Source organism: Equus przewalskii, chromosome 21 (assembly GCF_037783145.1).
Source record: "Equus przewalskii isolate Varuska chromosome 21, EquPr2, whole genome shotgun sequence".
NCBI lineage: Eukaryota > Metazoa > Chordata > Mammalia > Perissodactyla > Equidae > Equus > Equus przewalskii.
In genome coordinates this window covers 40,915,563-40,933,026 of record NC_091851.1, presented here as the reverse complement: position 1 = coordinate 40,933,026, position 17,464 = coordinate 40,915,563, and the positions used below count along the sequence as shown (strand labels likewise).

The following is a 17,464-nucleotide window of genomic DNA, read 5'->3' as shown; positions in this document are numbered from 1 at the left end:
ATTTGTGCGTGTATTCACCAGGTGTTTATTGACGGCCAGCCCTGTGCTAGGGACCCGTTTAGGCACTAGGGGGCAGTGGTGAGCCAGGCTGACAGCGTCTCTGCTCCTAGGATCTGACTAGGGTTTTCATCTCTTTTGGATGAGTAGTAATGACTGCTGTGACCCGAGGTAGTCTCGTGCTCAGGACAGTTGGGCACAGTTAACGGCTGCCAGAATCTGTCCCAGAAGCTTCCCTACAGGAAGAAACACTTTGCTTTGGCCTGGGAGGGTGGTCTTCCCCATCTGTCCACGCAGGAAGACTCCTGGCCTGGGACATGCTTCTCATCTTCGGGCCTGCATCCTAGTCACTCTCCTGGGCAAAACTGAAGCTCTTTTTTCTCCTGATTTCCCACTGTGCCCCCTTTACCAATCCTTTGGGTCTCGGGTTCGAAGCTGATGGTGTATTAACTCAGATACTGGAACATTTCAGAGCTAAAAATTGAAGCGAAACTGTTTCTAAGACGGGCGTTTCTGTACAGGTTGTTCCTCTGGGTGCGAAATAACAGGGATGTCCCCACATCATGTTTCTAATCCAGAGATTGAGTTTAGGGTTAGTGTTTTCTTGGGAAAGATTATTTATGGAAAAGTCGACTTCTCCCAAATTTAAGAATGTCACAGACTAGTCAAATTTCTAATAATAATAATGAAGTCTGGCAAAGGGGGGACTAATTTTGATTTTGCCAAATTGGGACATTAAAAAACCCCCTCTATTTGCTATTGCTACTCTTTCATTTTTTAAAAAAAGGGTATTTTGGCACCAAAAAGTAGAAAGGACTTCAAATGAAGGACAAACTTTATTCAAATTGAAATTAACCCATGTGGCTTTGTGTCGAATTCATTGAGTTGTTTCCCTATTTCTCATTTAGCTGTTGGCCAGTGAAAACAGAGCTGTCAGAGTTTAACTGCTTTTCCAGAATATTTGCTGTTAATTCTTCAGTTAAAATATTACCCAGGACACTGGCATTCAGTAAATATTTGTTGAGTGAGTGAATGACTACATAGAAACCTAAATTATCAGTCACATATCCAAATATCATTTATTATCTTGATTAGCATAGTCGTTAAATGTTCTTTTGAGTATGTCTATCCATAAATCTACCCCCGGAACCAGAGAATTTTGGAACATTGAGGGCGATCCTGTAATTCTACTGTCTGCATTAAGGCGATAGAGAAAGGGGAGGTGTGTGCTGGCGACTTTAAGGTTGTGCCTTAGTCTAGTCGGGACTAGAACTCCGGTCGCTGGAGAGTGTTCCATTATGTCCCACCAAGCTGGTAGGCAGCCCATGTGTTTACCCTCCATTGTGACTGCCACAAAAGACTAAGACATTAAGATAAAACACCTCAGTACCTTCTTTCTTTACCCTAATCTTTGATCTGCAGTTTTATTTAGAAAAGCTTAAAGATCTAGTTTTTCAAAACTACAGATAACAAGTAGTATGAGAATTTTCTTTTTTCGTAAGTGTAAAGAAGGGGAAGAAAATGTTTCCCCCTCCTCTCTGAGCCTGCAGGCCCTTGCTCTTTGAGGAAGTGGAGAGAAGGAAAGTAAAGCAGTGTGTGTTTTAACGTTGACTGTGGTGGGAGTGGTTTGCCTGTCTTTTTGTTTTCTTGGGTGGAATTAACTGACTTCAGTTAAAGGAGTTGGGACTGTTTAGAAACAATTCCTAGGCTTGCCATAGAGGTGGCGGGTACTGGCTTCAGAGGTTAATTCTTCTCCGAGTGAAAATTAGCTTCTAAATCAGAGCCTGCAGAGCTAAATAAAGTAATCCATTTTTCACCTGGCCAAGGCATAATGTGAAAGGTGGATTAAAAAATGAGGGGGTCCATTTTCTGATTAAAGACTCAGCCGTGTTGAATCAGCTGTGTTGCAGATTTTATTTCAGATGTGTGCATTCACAAGTGAATTGTGTCTGTACTTCCTTATTTATTGCTTGGACAAGGAAGGCCCTACTCAACGTTTGTCCAAGGCAGAAAGTTGTTAGAAGAACACTGGAATTTGGGCAGTGGATGGAGGTTTAGAATATCCAGTGAACCAACATATATCAGGGTTCCCCTCAGCCAAGCTGAGCACCCGTTCTGTGGTGGTCTGTATTTCCTGAACCAGGAGAGGTTCCTGTTTTTGTGTGCTTACGTTGTTGACCTGTGTGTGTGTGTGTGTGTGTGTGTGTGTGTGTGTGTGTGTAATCTTCAAGTGTGCTTTTAGGCATTTGTGTTTCTTGTGTGTTTGTTTGTATATAAGAAGTTTGAAGCTCTGGCTTTTAAAATTTTACCTGAAGTGCTTTAATTGTCATCTTATTTTTAACAATTCTTTTAGTCTCTAGCTTTGTAGAGGCTGTTTATAAGAATACATGTGTGCATTTTAGTAGGCATTTAAAACATAGTCATCTGAATTTAACAATTTGTGTCCTGAAACTTGACATTTTAGATTTAAATCATTAAAGCGGCATGTTTGAAGTTTCTCGACCGGATGAAATTCTGGTGATTTGCGAAGTGTACTGATGGGATAAAATGCTCATGATTTCATTAACGCGTGTTTAACAGGACGCACCTTATTAGTTAAAAGTGAAGCAGTTGCATTAAGTTCCTTCTCTGCTCCATGGAAAAGCCCACTGTGAGTCATCTGCCCCAGCCTTCTGTCTCCTCTGACTAGCTAACAGTTGCTATTTTTTCCCTCCTCTAGGTTTTGGAAATCCCTTGTCTCCAGGTTGCTGGAATTGACTTCTTGCTCAACTGAATCACTCGCTCAATGGAGACAAAGAGAACTAATGCTTTGTGCTGACTCATGTTTGAATCAAAGCCTTGAGGAGTCTGTCCGCTTTGTGGAAAGAACCGGTGATCGTCTCTATCACTGAGCTTCCTAAGACTTCTGAGGAGAAGAAGTTGGAGGAATATACACTTTCTTTTGAACTTTTATAACAAATATTTGCTCTAGTTTTGAAGCCCAGGGCTGCTGGGGGTGTGAGTGACAAGTCTTACAAGTGGCCTTATTCCAACTCCAGAAATTCCTCAGCCGGATTCTTGTTTTATATACAATCCTTCCGTGACAGGAAACATGCCAACTCAGTCCCTCTTAGTGTATATGGACGGACCAGAAGTTATTGGCAATTCTCTTGGCACCCAAATGGAGATCGATGATGCCGTGTCAATCAAAGGGACTGCGGTTGTTCCTTTCAGAGCTACCCAAGAGAGAGACGTAGCCCGGATGGAAGGCTGTGCGCCCTTGGACTGCATGTTTTGCAGCCAGACCTTCACACATTCAGAAGATCTTAATAAACATGTCTTAGTGCAGCATCGGCCTACCCTTTGTGAACCGGCCGTTTTGCGTGTTGAAGCAGAGTATCTTAGCCCTCTTGATAAAAGTCAAGTGAGAACAGAAGCTCCAAAGGACAAGAATTGCAAAGAAAATGAAGAATTTAGCTGTGAAGTATGCGGGCAGACATTTAGAGTCGCTTTTGATGTTGAGATCCACATGAAGAAACATAAGGACTCTTTCACTTACGGGTGTAATGTGTGCGGAAGAAGATTCAAGGAGCCGTGGTTTCTTAAAAATCACATGCGAACACACACTGGCAAATCGGGGGCCAAGAGCAAACTGCAGCAGGGCTTGGAGAGTCCAGTCACAATCAACGAGGTCGTCCAGGAGCACGCAGCCGAGAGCATCTCATCGCCTTACAAAATCTGCATGGTTTGTGGCTTCCTATTTCCAAATAAAGAAAGTCTAATTGATCACAGGAAGATGCACACCAAAGAAACTGCTTCCGGTACCAGCAGTACACAAACAGACTCTCAGCAGGAGGGAAGGCCATCTCCGGGGGAAGAGTTCCTGCAGTTTTTTAACTTAAGACCAAAATCTCACCCCGAAACCATGAAGAAGCCCGCAAAATGGATACCTCAGCTCGATCCGTTCACCACCTATCAGGCTTGGCAGCTGGCCACCAAGGGAAAAGTTGCCGTTTGCCGAGAAGTGAAGGAACAGCCCGGGCAGGAAGGAAGCACCGACAACGACGACTCGTGTTCAGAAAAAGAAGAGCTCGGCGAAATTTGGAATGCGAGTAAAAGCCATTCTGAAGGTTCTGGAAAGTCCAAAACAAGTAAAAGTGGTTGTACAGGCCTCTCACAAGATAAGGAGAAGCCTAGACACTCTAACGGTGAAGTGCCTTCCGTGGATGCTGACCCCAAGTTAGCCAGTAACAAAGATAAGCCCACTCATTGCTTCGAATGTGGCAAAGCTTTCAGAACCTACCACCAGCTGGTCCTGCACTCCAGAGTACACAAGAAGGACAGGAGGGCGGATGCTGAGTCGCCAACCATGGCAGTCGATGGAAGGCAGCCTAGGACGTGTTCTCCAGACCTAACCACCACCCTGGATGAAAATGGAGCCATCGATCGTGAAGTTGGCTCTGAAGATGGATCTGAGGATGGACTTCCAGAAGGGCTCCATTTGGGTAAGCTGCTCCACCGCATGCCGTTCCCTCCTCTGCATCCCAGAGAAGGCGGGCAGGTTGGGGGGTTTGGAGAGCTGGGTTTGAGTCCAGGCTCTTCTGGGTACCACCCTGTGGTCAGTCAGTTAACCTCTCTGGGCTTAATTTTCTCATTTCTGTAACAATAGGGTTGAGTTAAAAGGCTTAAAGGTTTCTTCTTGTTCTGAAAATGCTGTGATTTTCTATTTTGCTAACAAAGGACACACATTATTTCAACTTACACATCAGTCTAAGGCAGTGCTTCTTAACTGAGATGGTTGTGCCCCCAGTGGACATTGGGCAATGTCGGAGATATTTAGGGTTGTCACAGCTGTGTGGGTGTGTGTGCTGCTGGCACCCAGTGGGTAGAGGCCAGGGATGCTGCTAAACATCCTACAGTGCACAGGACAGCCTCACCACAGAGAATGGTCTGGCCACAAATGTCAGTAGCATCAGGGTTGAGAGACCCTGGCCTTCAGTTAAGTTTTTCTGGCATTCCTGATCTTATCTATAAAAACAAAGTTACCCTTCTAGGCAATGAGCTTCCCTCTCTGTCAAGGCCCAGCTCTCATATATTTATTCCACATGGATTTTTAGTGGTCACAAGAGCTCCTGGGAGTGATTATCAACCAGAGCAAGAAATTACTGTTAGAGACACCCTCTGCTGCTGCCTTTTCCCCTGTCCTTTATGTCTGGGGGGCTGGTATTCATTAACAATTAGCTCAGTAACTAAGTCTGTGAAATAGAGGGAATGTGAACACACCAAAGATGTTAAGAAATCTCATTTGCTCAGTCAAATTTTTAAGGTACTCAGGGCTTTATAGGAAACAGAAGCCATCACTGAAGGCCTGTTGACGTATTATTTCTTGAGTCACAGTTGGCATCATCTAGGGCAGAGGGTTCACGTCTTGCCCACCCTCACTTCAACCAGAGCTTCTCATATCTACTTAAGATTTTGTTTGAATAAAGGATTCTGCTGCTTGAAAAGAGTTAACAAACCCCTGCTTCATCAACAAGTGAATGATGAGAATGTGAATTAGTCTTAGAGAAACATTATCATTTACAAAAGTGGTCTTCAGTTAAAACAAGTGCCTGCTCCTTTCATTGTAACTTGATTGTGTGTTGGTATCTTCTGAGAACTCTGTGTGACCAGATAACACAGTGGACTCTTCTCTTAAGCCAGTGCCCAGTTCTTTCTCTGATCATGTGATGGATATGAGAGTAGTAGTTTTCATATCAAATATTTAGAATGTTTTGGTTCCTGGGACACAGGAACCCTAGTGCTTATTAGCGAACTGCAGTCTTCAGTTTTCAGAAGTCTAGAAAACACATTATGGTGTCCTGATGACATCATAAAAAAGGCTTTAAACACAGACCTCTAGTCTTCTAAGTGATTTCCTTTTAGTGTCAGGACTGTTCAGGGGCATAATGGGGAGATAATGAGGCCCAGGAGATGCCTCAGTGCCCTCCAAGAAATGGTCAGTCACATTCTGCCAGTAGGTGGTGTGGGCACAAGACTTGGTCACCAGGCACGTAGAATACCTGGTACGAGCTGGGAGCGCCAAGTCTTGGGTTTAGTCTGGTTCTACCACTGTGTTCTTGAGTACATGTTGCTTAACCTTTCTTTGTCCTCATTTCCCTCTTTGCAAAATTGGCTCATGACCCTTGTCTTCCACCTCCCAAGGATAATTTCCACAGCCTATTTCTAACAAGTTCACAGTCTTCTAAAGAACAGCACTGTAAAGGCAAAGGTGATGTCAAAGGAGCAGGAAGCAGGTAGATGCGGATGTTTCATGGCCTTTGTGTTAGAAGAAAGGCATTTCACAACTTTTTGGATATGATGCAACATACCATAAATCCTGACACATAGCTGGAAGTAGGAAATTGCACTAAGAGGAGGCCCAGCTATAAACTAGCTAGTTGGGTGTGGCTGTCAGAAAGAAAGCTGCGCCTTCTGTATTAGGGAATTGATTTTCCTAAATTTAGATTATGATGTATCTCGGTGTTATTTACTATCAACCTGGCTATTTTTAGATTGCCTTTTAAGATCAAAAAGCAAAGAGAATAATGTATTTTTTATTTTTTTCAACTTGTATAAATAGGTTTAATGATGGTTGTTGATGTAAATTATTTTTTAAAGTCTTCATGATACCTTTTGAGATCAAGGGCTGTCCCTGCTGTTTTAGAATGTCCAGAGGGGCGTAGAGGTGGCAAGGCGGATACATTTTCCTCAGAGGGGTCTAGGGGACAGAAGGTGCAGTCCTTTCTTTACTGCACGGGGAGGCTCGCCAAGGTTCACGCATAAGCTGCTTTTTAAAATCGGTAAACTGTAAATGATCTAGAATGCAAAATGTGGAAGGAGCAGGGAAGAGGCCTTTTAGTTGGAAATAACAGTTTTCAAGGCAAAATGACCAGCTTAGTAATGCTGCATTTTCACAGATGACCTGCCTTCTGTTGTAGTCATACTGTAATGTATGTAGTCTGATAAGAGGAAGTTTATCTAGAACTTAAGTATTCGCTTTTGGGGAGCAGGTATCTCGACTGTAGTGGATCTAATTGTCTCTTGGAGGCTGGTGTTTGTGGTATCATCGTCCTTTAATTAGTGTCCCAATGGACCTTTACTCTGTTGCACACGAGATACACTGTCCTGATCGTCCTGCAGAGATGGAAGCTTAAAGTTTAATGCATAGTCATTTGGGGACAAATTTTGGTTTGTCAGGTATATTTTGCCCCTGTGAGTGTTGGTGGACAATACAATCTGCTTTCTAAAACGTTGCTAAATTTTGACAAACTTTCCTAGGTGATTGCCCAGTGCCAAACTTAGTTTCTGTAAAGATTAAGTTGTGCTTGCTACCCTCTAGTGGTCACTTGTCTGATCTTAAGATAAAAAAACCTTATTCTTCCCTGGTGGTTGGGAAAATTGGCAATTTACATTGGCTCCGTTTTCTAAATTACTTCTTTGAAGAAGCTGGCCGTCCTAGCCAGGGCATGCAGGTCCGGCGTAGTTTGCCAGGTCCTGCTCGGCTCAGACATGTTGGGAGGACAGAAAGCTGCCCGTGCATTTCACTGTATAAAATGATCTTTTCTTGTGATTAAGGCAAAGAGCTGAATCTTTAACAGCAAATTCTGCAATACTCAGGAAAAAAAAATGCACACTTGTTAGAAAACTTCAAACAATCTCAAAACAACATTTGGTGTGTTTTTAGCCTTTTTAGTTTACCCCAACACTAACATAAAAATTATTTTATGCTTTCCAAAAATGCTTCTATCAAGAATATTTGTCAGCTTGCCTTGTTCGTGTACTTGAGCTGCCTTACATAAATATTTTTGTTTCTGCTTTAAGATAAAAATGATGACGGAGGAAAAACAAAGCATCTAACATCCTCGAGAGAATGTGGTTATTGTGGAAAGTTTTTCCGTTCCAATTATTACCTCAATATTCATCTCAGAACGCATACAGGTAAGGAACTTAGGTTTTTTTAAAGCATGTATTAGTTCAAAGAATTATGATGTGGTTCTGTGTCTTTTTTTTTTTGGTTCAGAGATTCTGCTAGATCCTTGGACTAGCTGCAGAATAAATGTGTAGCGTGCAGATTGCAGCTGTCATTTTAATTCTTTCAGTGTCACTGCAATGCGAACTGTTTGTGTTTTGAAGTCGGTTTCTTGTTTAGTTTCTGACTAATGTATCCTGACTCATCTTATTAAAAACCTCTTTAATATTTTTTAATGCCACAGCTTTTTTGTGTTAACTTTTATGATTTAGAATAAAATGAGACTATATTCAATAGTCTTTTCTTTGGATGGTAGAAGCAGCTGTAGTCTGCATAACGGTTTCGGGGGCTGTGTGCACTCGAATTTCTTCTCTTCCACTCATGAGCTGTGCAACTTGGGGCAAGTTATTGAACCTGTCAGCAACCTAGTTTCCTTAGCTGTAAAAGTAGGATAATAATACTCACTTCTACAGGACTATTCTGAAGATTAAATGAGACTAAGTCTAAAGTGTGCGCTTTTATTTTTTTAATTAAAGATGTATTCATGTTTTCAGATACTCACATAGTAAGGGTTTAAAGCAAAGAACTCACAGGTAATCCTGGATGTGAAATTAGTAGATAGAGACGAGAAAAGGAGAGAGTCCTGTGTTCGCTCTCTCTTAGATTCTAGTTTCCAAAGATCTATTTTGATGCTTTTCATAAACTTCTGTAAAATAGTGACATTTCTTGTTTTAGGTGAAAAACCATACAAATGTGAATTTTGTGACTATGCTGCAGCCCAGAAGACCTCTCTGCGGTATCACCTGGAGAGACATCACAAGGATAAGCACATCGATATTGCCACCGAAGTCAAGAACGATGGGAAGAACCAGGAGACCGAAGAGGCGCTCCTGACCGCCGACAGTGCGCAAACCAAAAATTTGAAAAGATTTTTTGATGGTGCCAAAGATGTTAAAGGCAGCCCACCTGCAAAGCAGCTTAAGGGGATGGCCCCTGCCTTTCAGAACGTTCTGGGCAGTGCTGTCCTCTCACCAGTCCACAGAGATACTCAGGATTTCCATAAAAATGCAACTGATGACAGTGCTGACAAAATGAGCAAAAATCCTGCCCCTCCTTACTTGGACGTGTTAAAAAAGAAATCAGCAGTTGAACCTCAGGCAAATAACCTTCTCTGTAGGGTAGAAGTGGATGTTACTCCTCGTGCAGACAGCAGCACTGCCCACACTGGGGAAGTCGGCCACCAAGAGAAGAAAGTAGAGATCGCACCGGACTGCAAGTACAAGCCAAGCATGGACTGTCAAGAAAAACCTTTAAATTTATCCCTTGGGGCTCTTCACAGTTGCCCAGCAATTTCCTTGAGTAAAAGTTTGATCCCAAGTATCACCTGCCCATTTTGTACCTTCAAGACATTTTATCCAGAAGTTTTAATGATGCACCAGAGACTGGAGCATAAGTACAACCCCGACATTCACAAAAACTCGAGGAGCAAGTCTCTGCTTAGAAGTAGACGTACTGGATGCCCACCAGCTTTACTGGGAAAAGATGTGCCTCCCTTGTCGAATTTCCAGAAGCCCAAGGCCAAGCCTGCTTTCCCGGCGCAGCCCAAGTCCCTGCCGGCGGAGAAGGTGAAGCCGAGCCCCGCGGGGCCAGGCAAAGCCGCGCTCACTTCAGGGATCGACTCCAGCACTTTAGCTCCAAGTAACCTGAAGTCGCACCGGCCCTCGCAGGGGCCCGCGGCCCGGCCGGCGGCCGAGATCTTCTGCAGGCCCAGCGCCTCTCCCGCCGCGGAGAAGACGAAGCGGCCCGAGCCGAAGCCCAAGGCGCCCGCGCTGGGCTCCAGCCCCGCCGAGCTCCCCGCGCCGCCCGACGGGCCCTGGGCGCCGGCCGCCAGGGACTTCTTCTGCGGCCGGGGCGCGGCCGACTTCGGGGAGCCGCTGCCCAAGCGGCCCAAGGGCGGCGCGGCCGTCGACGAGCAGCCCGTGCCCAATTACAGACGCGGCTTCGAGCTGCCCAAGTACCACGTGGTCCGCGGGATCACGTCGCTGCTGCCGCAGGACTGTGTGTGCCCGCCGCCCGCCGTGCTGGCCCCCAAGCCGAGGTTCCTGGGCTCCGGGGACGCGGACGCGCACGTGCTCCCGGTCCCGAAGGCCTTCGGCGGCGCCGGGCTGTACGGCTGCGGCCCCGCGGGCGCCCCGGGCGCGGCGCTGGAAGGTACGGCGCTGGCGCGGGCCTTCCCCGGGGGGAGCGGCGAGACAGTCAGCCTTAGACGCGGCCGTGCCAGCCCCGCAGGATGGCGGCGTCTTCCTGCGTGTCTAACTTGCCCTAACTTTTCTCCCTTGTGGGGTGATAATGGACAGACTGGCAGAGGACCACGGGTCTGATCCCTTCTCGTCCTTGCTGTTGAAATTTCGAGTGTCATGTGGCCCAGCTCACTTGCCTTCCTCGCGTCTTGTTTTCTCCTTTGCATGCTGTGGTGTGCCCACGCTCAGTCCCAGCCTCGCTCAGGAGTGGGCATTCGGGGGCTTGCATCCGTGTCTTACCACCCCCGCTAGACTGAACTCCTTCTGAGCGGGAAAGACACCTTAGATAACTCGGAATTGCATGCAGCCCTGTCACATGGCCCCCGTGAGGGGCTGCTCAGTCAGGGCCACATGAAGACCCTTGACCTGTCAGGACCAGAAAGTGTAAGAACTGCTGGTGAAACAATCTTTTGAGCGCTTTTGATATTAGGGCTTCTAGAATTATACCGTTTTTTCAGCCTTTGTTAAACATGAAGTGAATTTTAAAAGCAATGTTATTTCCCCATATATATATAAATTGTTGCGCTTGTAGATTACTTTGGCATCCTCCCCATGGAATTTTTTTTGTGAGGAAGATTTGCCCTGAGCTAACATCCGTTGCCAGTCCTACTCTTGTTTCTTTTTTGCTTGAGGAAGGTTAGCCCTGAGCTAACATCTGCGCCAGTCTTCCTCTACTTTGTATGTGGGATGCCTCCACAGCACGGCAGATAAGTGGAGTAGGTCCACACCGGGGATCCGAACCTGCGAACCCCAGTCCATGAAAGTGGAGTGCCTGGAACTTTAACCACTCGGCCATGGGGTGGTCCCCGTGGGATGTTTTTAAAGCCCCTGCTTCCTCATGGCAGCATTTCGTAGAGGCTGTGGCACATAGACGTGTGCGTGGAAAGGTGGATCAGAGTGTCCTGGGACAAGTCTGCTTGGCAAACTTGATTAAAGCACCATGCCTTCCTCTGTTGGGTGTAAACTGCTGATTTCTGTTGCCCAAAGAATCAAATCCATTTAAAACCTCTCAGTTTGTATTAATTTCAAATTAAAGATTCTGTGTGGTGACACCCCTCTATCAAGGATAGCTCGATGCCAGGTGATCTGGTAGAGACAGCAAATTAGGAAACAGTTGCTTTCACACACTCCAGTGAATTTTATAAAAATTATGATGAAATAATTTTTGCTGCCTTTTGATTAAAAGCATCCATTTTCCTCCCGTGGTGCTTAAAATGGACATGGGTCAAAATTTTGTCTCTACTGGAAGAGAAAAGGCTGTGTGTTGCGAGTGAAATCCTGTTTTGAATTGATATTTTTTCTTTCCTTCCGTGTAGTTTGGGTTCATGATGCATGTAGGTTCCAAATATTTTATGCTGCCATTTTCTTTTGGCTTTTTAGTTCTTAGTAATGACGACCTACTACTTAGATAATTTTAGCTTTAGTGACTTAAAGTTTTGTGCTAACAAATGCCTTCAGGGCACTTAGAAACATTGCAGCTGTAACTTTAGAACATGGGTACCACGTGGGTCCTGATCTCAATAACGGTTAGGAATTTTGAAAAATTGACGTCTAACAGCCCACACACGTCTTACCTAATTGCTTGAACTTAATTCTGAATGCCCTTTTATGCTTTTTTTTTTCAACCAGGAAAAAGGCCTGTGTCATATCAACACTTATCTAGCAGCATGCTACAGAAGAGAAACTATGAGAATTTTATTGGGAATGCACATTATCGACCAAATGACAAAAAAACTTGATTTCCTATTTTGGGGGAAGAAAGGTGAGCAAATATAACGTATCTCTTTTATTTAATTGAAAATAACTTATCTAATATAAAGTAAAATTGCTTTTAGTTTAACTTTTTTTAGGTGTTTAAAAACAGAGCTCTCAGGGTAAAAATAATAATAGCAACTGGAATTTGCTAAGCATTTTGTGCCAGGCATTGGACGAAGTATTTTATAAATCTGACCTCATTTAATCCTTACAAGCAGGGGGTTTAGGCCATGGATTAGCACACTGTCCTCTGTTTTTGTCAATAAAGTTTTGTTGGCACAGAGCCACATCCATTCATTTATGTGTTGTCTTGGCTGCTTCTGTGCTACAAGAGGAGAGTTGGGTACTTGTGACAGGGACCGCATGGTCTGCAAAGCTGGGATTGTTTATGGTCTGGCCCCATACGGAAAGCGTTTCCTGACCCCTGGGTTGGGAGGTCCTGTGCACACTTCACAGATGAGGAGACCAACTTGAATTATGTAACTGCCGGAGGCTGCATTTTTCCTGGTTTTTGTCCTAGATCTGCGTGATCCCAAGCCTGTGTCCCGCCCCTCCAGATTAAGAGCTTGTTCCAAGCCTTTGTAAATCTTTCTCTCTTGGGGGAGGAGAGGAGACAGGAGCAAATAGAAGGATTATTTTAACTTTTTGGTTCACATGGCAAATGTGTCTAACTGACGAGTAACTGCAAAACACTCAGTTGTATGCACGTTTGTTTAGTTTATTCCAAGTTAGGGCAGGGAGTGTGATGTCTGAGTTACACTAGGACTCATTTACCAATAAATTGAATGAAAAGATTGGAGCGCATGGGCAGAATTTCGTTCTCTTGGATAACTCTTGTCCTGTCAGACCACCACCATGTAGTCATGGAGTGGTCTGTTGACTGAGTGCCCGCTGCCCTAGATACAGAGATGAAGTGCTCATGGTCCAGGGCGGAATCTCTCCTTCCCGTTTCCACTGGGACACACATGGGTCAAAAGCCTTATGCAGTTCTACATTCTTCTCTCCCACTCAGAAATGAGAGGGAGTAAAGTGAGATTAATTTAATCTCGGCAGTGAGATTAAATCTATCCTACATTAAAACATAAAAATAAATAGTTTATGGGTTAAAAGGAGTAGATTATTAGTTAACAGATTCCATGCACCATACAAGTCACAGCAGATAGCAAATAGTAACTGTGCTATTTGTCCAGCTCTGGCCTCTTGCTGCAACCTTTGGGCTTCTCTGCTTGCATTTCCCTCTATCGGAACATCTTCCAGCTCCCTCTTTCCCTAACAACTTCCCTCTGACACTTCAGGACCAGCTCACATGTCGTTTCTGCAAAATGTTTGCCAGGAGCTGGCGGCTTCCGCATTGATGTTCCCTTTGCACGTGTGGTTCATACCCATTTTCAGCCATCCCAGCTGCGTGTCTGTCTTCCACTCCTAGCTGAGCCTGGGAGATCACCTGCGTTCAGCACCTAGCCCTGTGCCACGAATAGCATCGGTACCTCGATAGATGTCGGCTCCGCAAATGTTTAAGTTTGAGGCACCCTCATGGGGAGAGGTTATATTTGTTTTGTTAAATACTCCTGGTCCACTCCATACATTTCCTTTCATAAGGTAGCAACTGTCAGAGTTTCTTGGAGGTGGCAGTTCCCTTTGCCAGACTTAGTGTAACTGATAGAAATTCTGATTCTTGGTTAAGTTGTCTCGTTAATGCACCCTGAAGTATATAGTAGCATCTCCTGAGTGGTGCACCAGCATCCTTCCTTTAGTCTCCCAGGACTTTCATTGCACAACTCAAGCTTAAATGGAACCCATTGCATTTCTAGAGCCCTTCGGTTTTATTTATTTGTTTACTATTCTGTATTTTAAAGATTTTTAAAAATTGTGTTCAGTTTTATCTTAATCACTTTTTTTTCCCCCCGTAGGTCCTGATGGATACAAGTGTGTACTCTCCATGAAATAAATTAGTTCATCCTTTGAGAAGGCAAATGGTGAAAGCTACTGAAATAAGCTGTGATTGTACTGTACATACAACAGATGAGGAACACTACAGTTTTGTAAAGTTGTTCTGTTAACTTTTGTACCAAATAGCAATAAAAACTATAGTTGGAACAGTTGGGGTATACACAAATAGAGACTGGAAATCTCTATTTTGTCCCTGAATAATATTTTTTTTAGAATTGACCAAATAAGAAGTGGAGTTTTTGCATACTTGAGCGCTGCTGAAAAGAAATCATTGGGGTTGGGGGTGGGGTGGGGAGAAAGTATATAACGCTTGCACCTCAGGTAAAGTGTAAATACGTAAGTTGTAAACCTGCTTGTTTAAATCCTGTGTGTATTTCTTTTCTCTCATGTAGCTCATCACTTTGAGCAGTTTCTGCTATTTGTGCTCTTTCATTTAAAATGTTTTTAAAAAAATTTCTCAATGATTTGTATTATGTTAAATCCTCTGCAGTCTATTTGTTGTCTTAACAAAATTGTTAGCGGAAGTATTGACCCTCTATAAATATATGCTGCATATATTGAGGTCAACCATCCTGAATTTGGTGCCCTTTTATTGCAAATTTCGGCATGTCGACTGTGGAAGACTCCAGATTCTGGATGCTTTTCTTAGGGACTAGGGTGGTTTGTGGGATTTTTAAGTGCACGTGTCTACAAAGAAGCATTTCCTCTGTAGAACAGCCAAACAGCCAGTAAACGTACGAAACTGTATGTAGAGTTACTTCAATTTGTTTTCTATGAAATTAATCATTTTTGTTGGAAAATTCAGTTTTTTGGGCATTCTTGTAAATTAGTATATAAAAATGTAAACGCTAAATTCTACGTGTGAGTTACTTATATTGGAAGCAATTTTAAAGGAAATGAAAGTTTCTGGGTGAATTTTAGGTTTGTATTTGGAAGTCTTGGTGTGTCTGGCATGTGGGTTAACTGTGGACATACTCAAGTTGATTACAGGCGCGTTGATTCGGAGGAAGGAGCTGCGTGGCTGAGCCTTCTGGTGATCTGGGAAGGAGGTCATCTGTTTCCAGACCTTGGTCGTCTTCCCATTTTTGGTTGTTTTGAAGGAGCAGCATTTTTCTCCGTGTACATGCAATTTGGGTTTTAAGCAAAGACAGCCACCAGCTGGCTTGCTAGCTGTTTGAAACTTTTGTTCCCTTAATGTGCTGCCTGTCCGTGGCTGAGTTTATTCAGCAGTACGTGGGTTTAGCAACCACAAGATATTTTATTAAGAAAACTGTTTCAACAATAAATTTGCACTGTTAATTTTTCTTGCCCTGCCCTTCTCCATTAGAGCAAGGTTGAAGTCCTAAAAGAATCCTGATTTTGTTTTCCCTTTGCTTTCTTTTCATTATGCAACATGAAGCGTACTTGACAGAGAAGTCTTAACTCCTGGGTTGAAGGGAGACCTAATTTGAGATCAGTCTGCTGGCATTGCAATGAAGTGCTTTGTATCAGGAAAGTGTACACTATTTACCTGTTTTCCTGTTCACAAGCTGAGCCATATGTACATAATCTAGATTTTTGTTTTCCTAGTTTTGCACTTTTATAGCCTATTTTTGAAGATTAACACATTTGCAAGATGATTGACTTGATCTTTGTCTAATCCGATGAGTGTTTCAGAGAGCTCGCTGTGAGTGTAACCGTAAATCTTCAAAGGGGACGTGTGACAACAGAGGGCTGAAATCTAAACCTGTCTTTAAAAAAAATCACCAAATCTATTTGAAAACAAGTCAGTTTGTGTTATGCTGAAATTTTGGGGGCTTTCATATTTCTCCTTTCTAACCACATTTCTGAATGCATAAAAATATCAGTTTTTGTCCCACAGCCCTTGTACTCCAAAATATATTTTTTTTGTCCATCAGTATTAACTATTGGGATACTACTGGTTTTGTATGTTTTTTTCCTTTGTGACAACAGTGCATATATAATAGAGGTACAATCCGTTGGACTTTTGTTTGTGTATTTATTTCATTCCAGTTTGATTTATTTTAATTGTTGATACTTAAGTTGTCAAACCGTAGACATTACTTGTTTTATTTATGATATATTTCAGCTTAAAGTTATGTTATTATATGTGGATGTAAATATAGATTTGGTGTTTTGCAGTCTCGGGTCTTGGTCTTTATTGTGTTCCTGGTTTCTGATTTTGTTCCATTTATCTTTTTATAAACACAATTTTAAACATACACAAGAGTTGAGAGATTAGTATAATTAATTCCCATGTGCTCATCAGCAACATTTTGCCCATCTTTTTCAGACTCCCCACTGCTTTCCCCTCAGGATTCTAAAGATTTTTATTTTTCCTTTTTCTCCCCAAAGCCCCCCGGTATGTAGTTGTGTGTTTTTAGCTGTGGGTCCTTCTAGTTGTGGCATGCGGGATGCCGCCTCAGCATGGCCTGATGAGCGGTGCCGTGTCTGCGCCCAGGATCCAAACTGGCGAAACCCTGGGCTGCTGAAGAAGAACGCGAGAACTTAACCACTCGGCCACGGGGCCGGCCGCCACCCCCTGATGATTTTAAAGCAAATCTCAGACATGATTTAATTGATCCCTAAAATCCTTCAGTATGTACTCTAACAGATCAGGGCTTTTCCTGATTCACTGACCATTGACGTGGACAGTGGTTTCTCATAGCCAGCCTTCATGGTTATCTCACAAGTGACTTCTTACAGTTGGAAAGGTGCACTCAGGCTCCAAACAAGACCCCCTTATTCGGTTTAGTTGATAGGTTTGTTAATTAAGCCTATTTTAATCAAACCCCCATTCGCCTTCATGATACTGTATTTACTGAAGAAACTGGGTCATTTGTCCTATAGAAGTTCTCACGTTCTTGTTTGGGTTTATTGCATATTTGTGGTTTCATCTAACCTGTTTCTCCAGCCTCTGTATGGCCTGTAAAGTGGTAAATTAAATCTAGAGGTTTAAACTAGATTTGAGCTCAGTTCCGGGGAGCAGGGGGCTCTGTCCTTCCTATTGCATCACCTCTGGACACAGAATGTTTGGTTTTCCCACCTGTAGTCACGTGAAGTTTGAGCAGTGTGTCAGAGGAGCCAGCCGTTAGGAAGTCCCCATCAACCTTCTTTGGATTTTGCAGCCATTGGTGAACATTAGGAATGTTGCAATTAAGTGATTTTTAAAAAAGTTTTATCATTCCTTCTGCATTTATTAGTGAGAATTCTATAAAGGTGACCTCACTTGTGATTATTTGGTTACCCTGAAATACAGCTTGAACAGAAAAGGATAAATGATTCTCCCTCTGGATTAACCAGCTTTGAGAATGAGTTGGTGCCCAGCATCTTCCAGACATGACTGGTGAATGGACCTCTGCATTTTTTGTTAGAAGCTCATTAGATACGTGATGTGTTTGAAGCAGTTGCAGGTGTCATTTTGATGCCGAGTCCCCTGGCTTGGGCCGACGGGGCTCCTTCAGGTTGGCTC

General features: G+C 43.5%; 1 protein-coding gene across 10 annotated transcripts in view; it reads left to right on the top strand.

Moving 5' to 3' along the window:
* The window catches only part of ZNF217 (zinc finger protein 217), a 37,953-nt gene extending 21,820 nt beyond the window's left edge, over positions 1-16,133 (top strand). For 5 of the 10 annotated variants that reach the window (XR_011531212.1, XR_011531210.1, XR_011531211.1 and 2 more), the window contains 5 exons: positions 2,717-4,481; positions 7,840-7,956; positions 8,723-10,671; positions 11,917-12,049; positions 13,953-16,133. Coding sequence is in view for 5 of the 10 variants with exons in the window: in XM_070589590.1 (XP_070445691.1) it covers positions 3,089-4,481; positions 7,840-7,956; positions 8,723-10,198; positions 11,917-12,026 (3,096 nt within the window). In the remaining 5 variants the exon portion in view is untranslated. The remainder of the gene's footprint in view (positions 1-2,716; positions 4,482-7,839; positions 7,957-8,722; positions 10,672-11,916; positions 12,050-13,952) is intronic. The other 5 variants (XM_070589590.1, XM_070589588.1, XM_070589589.1 and 2 more) reach the window with 1 other exon arrangement.
* The last annotated feature ends 1,331 nt before the right edge of the window (positions 16,134-17,464 follow it).